At 31.4% G+C, this 13,583-nt stretch overlaps 1 protein-coding gene across 2 annotated transcripts; it reads left to right on the top strand.

The window, feature by feature from the left end:
- The first annotated feature begins 144 nt into the window (after positions 1-144).
- On the top strand, positions 145-11,432 carry LOC111039774 (E3 ubiquitin-protein ligase ZNF598). Of its 2 annotated transcripts, XM_022323401.1 has the most exons (9): positions 145-276; positions 380-587; positions 688-893; positions 5,609-5,857; positions 6,649-6,860; positions 6,956-7,068; positions 7,157-7,325; positions 7,576-9,181; positions 10,412-11,432. In XM_022323401.1, the coding sequence occupies exons 2-9, from the start codon at positions 572-574 to the stop codon at positions 10,544-10,546; spliced, it is 2,706 nt and encodes a 901-aa protein (XP_022179093.1). In that variant the 5' UTR covers positions 145-276; positions 380-571; the 3' UTR covers positions 10,547-11,432. The 2 variants fall into 2 exon arrangements, with proteins under 2 accessions (XP_022179093.1, XP_022179094.1); XM_022323402.1 differs by lacking the exon at positions 145-276 and having other exon boundaries at positions 302-587; positions 691-893.
- Positions 11,433-13,583: the final 2,151 nt, after the last annotated feature.

Genomic DNA, 13,583 nt, shown 5'->3' with positions numbered 1-13,583 from the left:
CTCTGCCGCAGATAAACCATCGTTTGGTTAGGTTCGGTCGTTATTATCTATGGGTGAAAAGCACGGTTGTGGATCGTGGTGAAAATTAGTGATACTGGTGATATTGTGGTGATACCGTCGCGGCTGTTGTAATTGTTGTTGTTGTTGTTGTTGATGTTTTCTTTTTCTTTTTATCGCATTTAATTACCATTTTTGCGGTTTTAGTGGTAACAACGGTCATCTAGTGAATCACAACCGACCGACGGGGCACCGTCCTCCACCGCCACATGTGATCGTGTGATTATTATTATTATTATTATTATATTTTTTTTTGCATATATATTTTTTTCTAATTTTTAAAATATCAATTTCGTTTTTTTAATTATCATTTTTTTTTAAGCCTCCTCGGACTATTCACTTCGAAATCGTCGCAAACTCGCAAATTTGCCGTCAAACGATAACATTATTCTCGACAGTTTACTTTCACTACATACACATAATCATGTATACATAATTAGTAGGTACACGTTTTTGTATTCGTAGATACATGCGCAACATAAACTTCGTTGATATATAAATTTTTTTTTCTGTGATGAGTGCCAAACACGGTAAGTTGACAGTGCTCATCGTAATGTACCTGGACCATAAATTTTAAGGTTGAGGTCATTTTGCTCGTTATAATAATATTCGATAATTATTTTTGATTAGTAGAAATGGACCGAAGACCATCGTCTTACAGATCACGTCCATCGTCGTCCAAACCATCGGGTCCTAGTTGTGTGATCTGTTTTAAAATGCAATCAATTTATTCAATTGGTACTTGCGATCATCCTGTATGTTATGAGTGTTCAACTACCATGCGAGTGCTCTGCGATCAAAAGGAGTGTCCAATATGCAGGCGAATACTGACCAAGGTTTTTAATACAATATTTCATCCTTAATTTCTGATGTACTGATATCTATAGTATCATTCAACTATTCTTACAATTATTATAATATTTACTACTTACCATTATGAGTTCAGAGTTATATGAACCTTATCAGTTAATATGTGTACCTGTATATGAATATTTTTTAACACCACTAACATAATTAGTACCTACCTAGATATCTAGTGAAATTTCTTATGTTGGTGGGAAAATATATATCAAAGACAAATAAGCAAGTTGAGTTTCAACGCTATCTATCTAACAATAATAAGTAATTTACTGGATAAATAAAATGAAATAGCAATATTTTTAACAGTCGAATATTTTAAAGTAATAATTTAAATACATTGATTAAGATTAAAAATGTTTGATCATTTATTTTTTGTATCTAACTATTACAGTACGTTAAAACTGTATTTCTTGAATTATCCACTTGTAATTCATTCACTTAGTCACTGTATAACTTTTCTTAATCAATTATGTGGCCTGCTAATTCATCCATTACTTGTCCTGTTTATCTCGCTGCATATGTTTACTCTAAAATACTGAATGATATTAATGATTACAATACTATGAGAACTTAAATTAACATTATTCAACAATGTATACCTTATATATCTAGTATATACTTTATTTTGAATTAAGAGTTCAATATCTTATTTTATAACTAGCTAATGGGTAGGCATAAATAGCCAAATAGCCATTTAAAGGAATTTCAATTATGTGTTACCTCAATCATATTTTATGAAATAACAACTTAGGAATTACTTTTAGTTATCGATTATTTTATGCTATAGTTTATCAATTGATAATTTTCTTAAATTTAGAATACACCTACATTTTAAATGAATCTATTGTTGTATGAAAAATTTAATGTATTCACATTACAAAGTTTACAAGTAACAGGGTGACAAGGATATCATTTTCCAGTGTGTTTTCCCTGTCTTCCAAATATTAGCAAATTTGGTTATAGTAGAATCAATTTTGTGTGGTTAGTTTTAATACTATAGTGAATTGAGTTATTTTCAAACTTAAAGGTTAAAATATTGTTCAGTGTTGTATGATATTTTGTTATTAAAATGAAACTATATACAATGTGATTTTTTAAGCATGCTCACTCCATTTTTATGCTTAAATTATGCATATATTCATATTCTGATTTTAGGAATTTTTAAGTGTAGTTAAATACAGTATTTTCGTGTACTTAGATTTTTCACAACATTTAAGGTTTATCCTGTGGCGATACCAACTTTTGTTTTTCAAATGACAACCTATATGTTTTAACGCAAAATGGGATTCAGATCATTTTTCTGAAAATGTTGACATTTTGTAATCGAAATTTGAACAAACACTTCCTTAGTTATTCTTCTTTACATACTAAAGAATATGGATAAAAGATAGACCATAATACTACAATGCTTTGTAAAATGGATGTGAGCTCGATAATTATAATTCGGTATGCAATATAAGATATTCATCAATAATTAATACCTAACCAAATTATAATTATCGAGCTCGTATTCATTCACATAGTATTTAGTATTTAATATATTACTATCCTTATTCCTCAGTATTTAAAGAAGAATAACTGAGGAAGTTTTCATTCAAATTTCGATTACAATACGTCAACATTTTCAGAAAAATTATCTGAATCACATTTTGCTTTAAAACATATAGGTTGTCTCTTGAAAAACAAAAGTTTTTATCGCCACAGGATAATCCTTAAATGTTGTGAATAATCTAAGTACACGAAAATAGTGTATGCAGAGTATAAAATAATTCATCTATAGTTTATTTAACACGTTCATGACTGGAGGCAAATTGTGTATCCTTATAAATAACCAAAAATAAATTTTTAGAAAAATTAATTTTTTTTTACAGAAATAAATTAATTTCACTGTTTAAATAACAAATTTTATCATGTACAACTTTTAAAAGCTCTAACTTTCATGTCAACTTATGTTGACACTGGTTTTTTTTAAGGATACTCATTATAAAAACCCACTTGTCAACTATGATTGACATAGAAAATAATATAAAAATACCAACAAATAAATAAAATAATAGTTATAATAATTAAATTATAAAATTAAAATTGATACAACCTTCATAGATATGAAATAAACCATTAAAAATAAAAAAATCAACACCTTTGTAAAACATAATAAAAACCTAACAAAAATCAAATAACAATTTTTAAATTTTCAATGTATGTAACTTGTAGTGACACTTTTCTTCTCTTTAGCTTATCAGTGTAATTATATTTTGAAATTATATAGTTTGTATATAAAACTAAATTAAAACATTTAAAAAAAACAAAACCTTTTTTATATTTATAATAAAAAACTGCATAAAAATAAATTATTTATTAAACTATTTTGTATGAAAAATCTTGAAACAAGGATCTGCACATAAACCTATAGTATTTTCTTTTTCGTCTTTACAAGTGTCACATATAAATAAAGTTGTGCTTCTTTTTTTATTAGCATGGCATACCCTACATCTTTTTCGTTTTTGAACTTTTTTTATATTGTGTACTGGTTTACTTTGAGTTTCATTTATTGTTAAAGATTTAGGGCTGCATGATGGTCTTTTATTCAATGGAACACCAAGTAAAGAACTTATAATTTGTCTTCTAAATTCTAGATGGGAAGTTTTTGATACTTGTAAATTATATAAGTAGTTGGAGTTCCATAAACAGATATCCACTAAATGAAAAAATACTTTGATATACCAACGCATACATTTCCTGGGCATTGGATAATAGCTCATCATCTGGTCAGCTCTATCTATTCCTGACATGTGATTATTATAGTCAACAATCACAGTAGGTTTGAATTTTTGTCTACCAAATTTATCAATCACATTTTCAAAACCTAAATTGTGTTTTGTTGATATCATACACACTTCTCTTTTATCAACCCATTTTGTTACATGCACATTATTTTTTTGTGCATGAACTGCTTCACCTTTTTTTAATTTTGCAGAAGTTATACTTGGATTTTCTTTTCTATTTTTTCTTAAAGTTCCAACTACATGAGTTTTATTTTTATATAAATACTCAGCTAGTTGTACACTATTATAATAGTTATCCATATACAGTGTATGGCCTTTCCCTAAATAGTTCTTCATTAGTTTATCCACAATACCAAACGTCACCCCTCTTGAATCTGTTACTGTACCTTTACCTTTATAAATAATCAAATCTAAAATTAATCCATCATCAGTACAAAGTTCAAAAAATTTTATTCCATATTTGTGTGCTTTACTAGGGATATACTGTCTAAAGCTTAACCTTCCTCTCCACAGAAGCATAGATTCATCTAATGACAAACATTCTTTAGGATAGTATTTAGTTTGAATATTAGAAATTATAGGACCAAGGACATTATTAATTTTGTGTAAACGATCAGACTTATCTGTTGTAAATGGATCATAAAAGCATAAGCATCTTAAAATAGTTTCATAACGATTTCGACTAAGAGTTTGGCCATAAATTGGATGATAATCAATTTCTGATTGTGACCAATATAAACGTATAGTAGGGAGTTTATGAATACCCATAAGTAAACTAAGACCAATAAACTTTTTCAATTCACATATGTCAATATTTTTCCAACTACTTAAATTTGAGCGTTTCTTTACACCTTGAGATCTTAAAATGTTTGCTTTCAAATTTACCCAAGTCACTATATTATTCATAATACTATCATCAAAAAATAAAGAAAAATAATCATAAGGATTATTACTTGATAAAGTGCATTGCAATCCAGAATTACCAGTAAAATCAAATAACTTGGGGATAGTATTTATATCTGAATTCCAATCATTATCTGTAATTTCAACGTCTGTATCCGAATCTTCAATAATTTCATCACTATTATTGTTATCTGAATCGTGTTGGACATACTCATCAGAACTATAGTCATCGTCAAACGAATCTGAACTAGACAAGTCAAGCAGATCTGAGATTTCATTAGTATTCATGGCAAAAAAATCTTTTGGAAAAATTATATTTTATTTGGATTTTGAATATGTAATATGTATTCATGTACATCTAAACCTAACATAATAATAATGTGTTAAAAATTATAATATTATAATAACAAAGATTCGGAATTGATTACCAACGTTATCAGATGTGTAAGCAAATGTTTGTATGATCGAGAAACCCAGGGTAACTGCTTGCATTTAATAATTTTGTGAATTAAATAAAACGCGATCTAGTGGAGCTATTCAAAAACCAATGTTACCTAATGATAAAAAAAAATGTGTTGAATAAAACCATACAATTTATATGGTTGTTAAAAAAAACCACGTATCAGGAAACCTTATTTACTTAAACAGGCTGCATGTCAACTATAGTTGACATCTGTTATTTTAAAGAGACCCCATGTCAACAATAGTTGACATGCGGTCGTGAACGTGTTAATATACACATTACACATACCTTGTTACATTTACTAAATTCAATAACTTACATTTTCGATCCAGTTTAAAATCTTTATTAATATTTAAATCTTACTTACAAATAATTGATAAAATATGTTTTATACATTTATTCATTAGTTGGTATACATTGAAATATACAAAACTTTGAACACATCACTTAGTAATAATATACAAAGTTGATTTACATTTTATCGAAGTGTAATTTACTTAACTCAACTTATATTAATTGAATTTTATTTTGGTTACAGGTTATTTTTACTAAAGATGAGGTGGATTTGTTTAAAAATTTAGATGATCGTTCATATCCCCGTTATAACAAAAAGTATGGCATTGCGTTTGGTGATCTTTCTGTGGAAAATTCTTTTGACCAATTACTGCGTTGCTACTGTAAAAAATGTTACGAACGCCCAGAGTTCACAACATTTGAACAATTAGCTACACACATGGAACGAAACCATCGTCTTTATGCTTGTCGTCTTTGTGTGAACAATTTAAAGGTGATTTAAATTAAAGATTAATTATTTTAAATATTCATTACTTTACATTTTTGAAACTTTAAATCCTTCAATATTAGACTATGAGTTGATTTTTCAAATATCTGTATTTTATTTCTGTTTGACATCTTTTTTGGGCAGTAGAATTACTTTGATTTTCAATTTTACTGATAGGTTTTGGTAAAAATTGGATCTAGTTAGTATTTTGTTGAGGGGGATCAAAAGCAAAAAGATACCAGTATTTTACTAATGATTTTAGTTATATTTTTGTAATTAAAAAATATTTGTAGGGACTTCAAAATTGTATATATATTATTTATTTTATTTACCTACACGATGCCATTTACAAAATATTAAGATTAAATTTAAGCTATTTCCCATTTATACCACTTATTATATTACATACTTATTCACACCGCTGTATAGTTAGTTGGTATTGATTGTAAAGTTGGTAATAATAATATATTATTTTAATAATTAAATATTGATAATAGATGTAATAATTGCATTGTTTTTAAAAAAAATTGATTCAATCAACTGTATTACTTATGGTAAAATAATAAAATAAACTTAGTTACATGGGCCGAAGACCATCTCCTTTCAGAATTGGTTTTTTGTATGCAATGAGTTATCATTGAATTCAAATTTAACACGTTCATTCTATTGACTCAATGACAATGTATACTCGACCCTAACTGTGTATAGTGAAGTAGTTACCTACTTTCCTCTTTTTTATAATGTACTAATGCTTTACAAATTAATTTGTAATTGTGTATTTACTTTAAAAATTATAGATATTTCCAAGCCAGAGACGTTGGTATAACTATGATGAATTAACTAGACATGAAGAATGCGGAGACCCCGATAATACATCTCACCGAGGCCATCCTGAATGTCAATTTTGTAATGTTCGTTACCTAGACAAAGATGAGCTTTATAAACATCTAAGGAAAGAGCATTTCTATTGTCATTTTTGTGATGCTGATGGTATTCAAGACTACTACATGTGTGTATCCATGTTTATATACATCAATTTACAAATAGATCGACTTTTATATATATTTTAATGTATTTCCTGACCCAAATGTTTCTATCTTTCAGGACATATGACTGGTTGAGAAAACATTATTTTGACAAACACTATCTTTGTGAAGAGGGAAGTTGTATCAATGAAAAATTTACATCAGTTTTTCGTACAGCAATCGATTTACAGGGTATATATTAGCAATATAATTTTTTATATTAACAATTTTTTTCGTAGAATATTGTTAACACACACACGTATTTGTTGTTACATAATAGCTCATAGAGCTCAAACACACAGCAGAGATTTGGGAAAACAAGGATACAAAGAAGCGCGTACTTTAAAACTTGAGTTTACCTTACGACCGAGACACAATCCGGCTGTTGAAGCAGGCAGGCCAAACCAATACCAACCGCCCCGACCCCGCCAACCACCATCTGATTATTCGTGAGTTTAATATATATACAGTAATTAATTTAACTGTACAGTCTACAGTTCTACACTACAATTTTCTAAAAATATAATTATGTGTAGTGTAGCTATCAACCCAACCGTAACTTGTTTCAAAAACCATAAAATGGCCTAGACATTTTAGCTTAGTCAATTAAATAGATCGGCTTTATTAAATAAATAAGATGATTACCTATATTGCAGCACTCATGTTTAACCAATCTTGTCATAATTTATATATGTGCAGTCACAACAACAACAACCATTCCGTCGGTCAAGAGTTGGCGACCTCATCATCAGCATCGGATCGCGCGATCAACGTACGCAACACCTCAGACTTCCCATCTTTGAATGGTCAGCATACTACGGTGTTGCCATGTGCCCGCACCAGGAAACAAAACCAATCAGTCAACACACGAGATTTGCATTCGTTCCCGGCCCTGGGACAGGACCCACAGCCGCCGGTGGCGCCCAAGGCACAGAAACCAGCGATGAACAGCATCCGAATGGCCGCTGTGCTAAAGAAACCTGCGGAACCCCCTAAGCCGGACCGAAACAAAGACGCCAAGGCGCCTTCAGGCCCACGGTTGCCTAATCAGGCCAGGGATTTTCCGTCCCTGGACGGCAACCAAAACCAACAGCCACAACAGCAGCAACCAAACCTGCAACACCCCAGGTTGGCTGCCAACAAGGAGACGACGGCGGCCAGTGGTTCGGGTGGTGGCAGTTGGGTGTCTAAAGCCAAGACAGGAAACGAGAGTGACAAAAAAAAAGTTAAAAAAGAACCGGCTGCAATCAAGAAAAAAATAGCCGAGGCGCCCAAGGTTCCAGGCCCATCGGACTTTCCGAATTTGAACAAAAAATATGAACCGTCCAAGAGCAACCTTGCTAAGTTGGGCGGAAACAAAAAGAAATCGGAAAACTCGAAGAAAATCATGCCAGGAGAAAACAACGTCAACGGCAGTGGTAGTGGTACTGTTCAAAGCGGGAAGAAAAACCTTGCAACTGTGGACCACAATGGCGCCAATAAGGAAAACTGCAACAAGTCCAATACGAAAACCGTCGACGCGGTGCAGATGAGCAACGGCGAAGTGTTATGCAAGACGGCGACTACTACTTCCACAAACAATAAAGCAGTCACCAGCAAGCCTGAAGTGATTAAGCCCGTCTCTGCAACCCCTGCAGAACTACCGAAAAAAGAGCCGTCCAAGAAGAAAGAGTCTGCTGCGGTAGGTCGACCGTCGGCACAACCTGACGAAGAATCCGTGTCGGACGCTAACAACCCGAAAGAAAAGAAAAAAAGAAAAAAGAACGAAAATCGAGGAGAGCAACAACAACCCACCTCAACGAGTCACCAACAACAAGAAAATCATCACCAGCAACAGCTACCGAACAATTATATCAAAACGTTAACGCCGAAAATACCACCCGGCTTCGAGAACGCGTACCAACAGCAACAGCAACAACCACAGGTCAGAGCACCCCCCGGGCTGTCTGGTAGCCGTGGACCTTCACCCGCAGCACAGAACCATCTCCGGATCAAAGCGCCGCCTGGTCTGTCGTTGACCGACAGCGGTGGTGATGGCGGTAAACCGTTCGAGTACTTGCATCCGGCCGGCTCGTCCGTCCGGAACAAAGTGCTCATCAACAACCTGATGGCCTCGCTCATACCTGCCCGCGACGAACGCTTCGACACTTTCGAGAAGTTCAAAGAGATGTCCACGCTGTTCCGCAAACACGTCATCACCGCGTTTGATTTCTACTCGTACTGTGTGGAAGCACTGGCTCCGCACAGCTTCGATGCCGTGTTCCAAGAACTCGTGCTGTTGTTGCCCGACATCCAGAAGCAACGGGTACGTACCTACGTCATGTAACATATGAATTATGATGAAACAACTTATGAATATCGTATTCAACTCTACTTGTCCCTATCGTCATGCCTTTATCTAGCTTTTCATATGCCTTCGTTTTTAGACCTCTTTACGTATTGATTTTACGATTCTGAGCGGAGACGGTATGTCAGTCCAAGATATTTTATATGATTATACCTATTATTAATGCGGTAGCCCGTAAGTTGAATTAATATTATTCTTAAATCATCGGTGATGCTGGAAAAATATTAAATATACTTATGTAAAATTGGGCTGTTTTAGAACCGAATTATAACAAAACGACAAACGTAATTCTTTGTGTTAATATTTAATTTTGTTCAAATTTGAACTTAAAATAACTGTATTTTTAAATTTTTTAGTTACGAAAAAAACTGCTTAAGTATAACTTTTTTTTAAATTTGATAAATATTATCAAAATTTGAACTTTAAAGCTTGTAAACAAAAAATCGTCCCTGTGTATTTTTAATATTTTTAAACTGCTCTTGTAACAATATATCCAAAGTCTTGTATTGAATTAAAATGTTCATGCTTTTTGACCCAACCAATAAAATTTTATTGGCGTTTATAGGAAAACAATGAAAAAATATGAAAATTGAAAATGTCCGTCAACCGCTTAAAACGAATCAAAATATTTTTAAAATTGTATTAAGTGTATATATATTGATGAAATTTACATATGGTGTAAATTTCAAGTGTCAACAATAATTTATTTTTGAATTAAAACAAAATAAGAAAATCGCTTTATGAGAAATCGAATGTAAAAATTTCAATTTCAAACACTCATAAAAATTTAATTTGACTTTCCAGTAGAATTTTTTTTCAATAAAGTTAGACAAACTTATAAGGAATCTTGTATTACATTTTTAAATCTTAGATATAAAAAGAAAATTGTTCAGACACAAAAAAAAACATTGTAAAATCAATACATTCATCGGCCAACCGACTGTCTCAGTTCAGAATCGTTTTTTGTAAGAGATTATTTATCATTGAATTCAAATTTAACCCATCCATAATCCATTGCAATGAGTTACTCAATGATGACACTCGACTCTGATTACAGCATAGCGGCTGCTTTTTTTTCTCCAATTTGAATTTCCAATTATAACTTATAACAATAGTGCTACAAATATAATTAATAATTATTAATATGGTAATCGTAATTTAATCAGTTTCTTTTTATATTTTAATAAGGAATTGCTGTTCATCTATAACCGGAACAGCAGACATGAAATGGACGTAGAAGTGTGCAAACACTGTCGCCAAGTGTTGAGGGCTAGTGACTTGGAATCTCACCAGTCCGTTCACAGTTCGACTGCGCGCAGTTGAAATTCATCGGAGCCGTCTGTGTCTGTATTGCACAAATCGCATCACGACCGCCGGTCATGTCTCCCAAATGTAATTATTAAATCATCATTTTATTATAATTTTATGTAAACGTTTTTAAAAGTTGCGCTCGCGAGTGGGTGTTAAAAATATCAAAAATATTACTACCTATAAATAGTTATTTTTTTTTTTGTAATTATTTATTATTATTATTTAATTGCATGTATATAAACATTATTAATTCTTAAGAGAGCTAAGTTTAATGTTAAACACATTTGAAAACAATTATTAACAATAATATGTTCTCCAAAGCTCAATGTGCTTGTTAAGTTTATATTCATATATATTATTTACCTATTATTATTATTATTATTATTACTATTATTATTATAGTTATTTGTCGGCTCTGTTCAAATATTTACAGTGATAAAATAAAAATTAACATCGTCCGCCATTTAAAAATTGACGATTTAAGTGAAATATATTATATCATTCAATGTATATATCAAGTGTTTTATGTATGATACAACTACACACTTATAACAGTAATAATAATAATACTAATAACAATATTATGTACAGGCAGGTCGTGATGTTTTGCTCGATAGCTCCGGTCGTATACTTGATGTGTATATTATATCTAGAAATCAATCGTTTTTAATACAATATAATACGTACTAAATATTATTATTATATAAGTATATTTTATTATATTATTATATACAACCGACTAATTATCTTTGGGTACAGATATTATCATATTGTTTTTAATTATAGTGTAAGGGAGAAACACATTACATATTGTACATTATGTATGTTTTCGGTCGATCAGACAATAACATTATACTAGACTGTAATAAAGAAAAATAAATGTGTATTTGTAAAAGAAGTGAGCTTATTATTAAATTGTTTAAATTGTGTTCAATGTACATTATTACTTTATTCTACTAAGACTACCGTGTTGCCGGCATATGATCGTGATAAGGATAACCAACACTAGTAACCTATCGAGTATCCATGTGACCATGTCATGTCACCTAACACAGCATATAATATAATTATTCGGAAACTCCATCAAACCACAGTTTAATCCTTCCTTCTTAGGCCAATATCCCCTGTCACGTTGATGAAGGCCTGCATTCCGCCTGCAGTGGAAATTTGTAATTCCGAAATGCGGAAATTTCGCTTCTCTATCGTCTTCAATGAGACCCCGTGGGCTGCACAGAAGGTTCTCAACTCTTCTGGATGCTGCATTCCAGTCACATCGTAAAGATATCTACCAAAAAATGTCTACTCTGAGTTTTTTTACGCGGCTGTAACACAAATACACAATTTTCCAACATTTCGGAATCGTGTAGATTTGAATAACCATTTATATACATAAGCACGATTCCGCATAATTTAAATGCAACTTTGTCGTACCAAAAAGCTTGCAATATTATTGTAACGTTTGTATCGTTATGCGCAATGGATGACTGGTGATTTTATTAAATATGTTCGTATTAATCAAATATAGAACGTAAAGCTAAATAAATACTGTATACATATGTCCATACATCGCATTACGACTGTTGCAGTACTATTTGCCAAACCATAATAGTTAGGTCACCAGTTATATGACTTAATATTAGCTCAGGTCTACACTCACCCATCTATCCATTCCCTCCCAAGGTAGAATATTTCCATCCAGGAGGGTTTGGTGATCGGAGCCCGCGGGCTTAAGGAGCGACTACTTCGTCATACTTTAACCAAATACTTTACTTTAACAGTTATAAATCCTTTACCCGTGTAGGTACCATATACTGATATACCTGCTATATCCTCTGTTACCTTTTATTTTGCACAACACCTAGTTGAAATTATCGTAGTTGATATTCTGACTTATGGTTTATTTCCTTATGATTTCCAGAGGTGGAATAATAACTGATGTTTTAAGAAATTTCATAAACTTAAATTTGACACTGATACATCATGTTTTTCGTATGACACAAGCATTAATATTTTTCAAAGTTCATAAGTTTACTTTTATATTATATTTTTAATTAATTGAAGAAAAAAAAATAATACCAATAATGAATGTGTAAAAATAAATAAAATCTTAAAAATACTATACCTATTCCGTATTCGCCTCAATCATAATGAATAAATTAAAATATGAATCTACTTAAAAATTATTTTTTTAATTTTATGTACCTAGGTAATATAATAGATATACTCGTTCTCGTGGTTTTCAGTTACTTTTTACTTTAGTTTAATACATTTATACATGTATAAAGAGGGTAAATAAATGTAATGGCAACGTTGCATAAAAAAATCGTGTGTACGTATGCAATTTGTGGAATAGGTAGTTATCTACTGCTATCCGAGTTGCGGCTTCGGTTGCAAATTTGCAATAGGTATTTACCATTTTTAGATTTGTCGATCATAATATATACATTGATGATTCATACCCATAATAATGTCGAAGCCTGTTTAATAATGACAGCTGATAATTATACAGTCTACGCGTCATTGCATTCATGTTTTATTGTCTTAACTCTTAAACAATTTTGTTTATCATTTTGAGGCACGTCATATTTTATCATCGTTGACTGTAATGACAGTTACGAAGTAACAAGTACAAATTAATAATTAACAAAAACTAGTTTTATCAGAGCTGCAGTGTCGCAATATTAAAATTTACCAAAAATACCAAAGTTACATATTTAACCTATCCTAGTATAGTGTTATCCTATATTACTATTTTCCTGTATTACTTGAAGTAATGATACTGCGAACAGTCTGTGAAAAATGAGAAGGAAAATTATATTTTTTTTTAGTAGCCTCTTCCTATTTCTATTGGAATATTAGATCATATGTTTATGATCTAAGACCGCTTCTGGGATGGAGTCATACCCCACGATATCCACTTCGTCGAATCCTAATTCGCCGACATCTCTAGCTGTTCATCAACTGCAAAATACAAATATGCTATATTTAGATAAGATTTATTATTAAATTCCCATTTCGCAAACTTCTCCATTTTGTTGATAAATATACC

This window comes from Myzus persicae, unplaced genomic scaffold, assembly GCF_001856785.1.
Source record: "Myzus persicae strain clone G006 unplaced genomic scaffold, MPER_G0061.0, whole genome shotgun sequence".
Taxonomy (NCBI): Eukaryota; Metazoa; Arthropoda; class Insecta; order Hemiptera; family Aphididae; genus Myzus; species Myzus persicae.
The sequence above is the reverse complement of the archived record's forward strand: the minus strand, read 5'-3'. Positions and strand labels throughout refer to the sequence as shown.

What these genes read in the sequence shown, in the direction of transcription:
- LOC111039774 (XM_022323401.1), top strand. An exon ending in GCAGGCGAATACTGACCAAG is followed by an intron (nt 894 to 5,608) that starts GTTTTTAATACA and finishes TTTTGGTTACAG; the next exon opens with GTTATTTTTACTAAAGATGA. An exon ending in GGTATTCAAGACTACTACAT is followed by an intron (nt 6,861 to 6,955) that starts GTGTGTATCCAT and finishes TCTATCTTTCAG; the next exon opens with GACATATGACTGGTTGAGAA.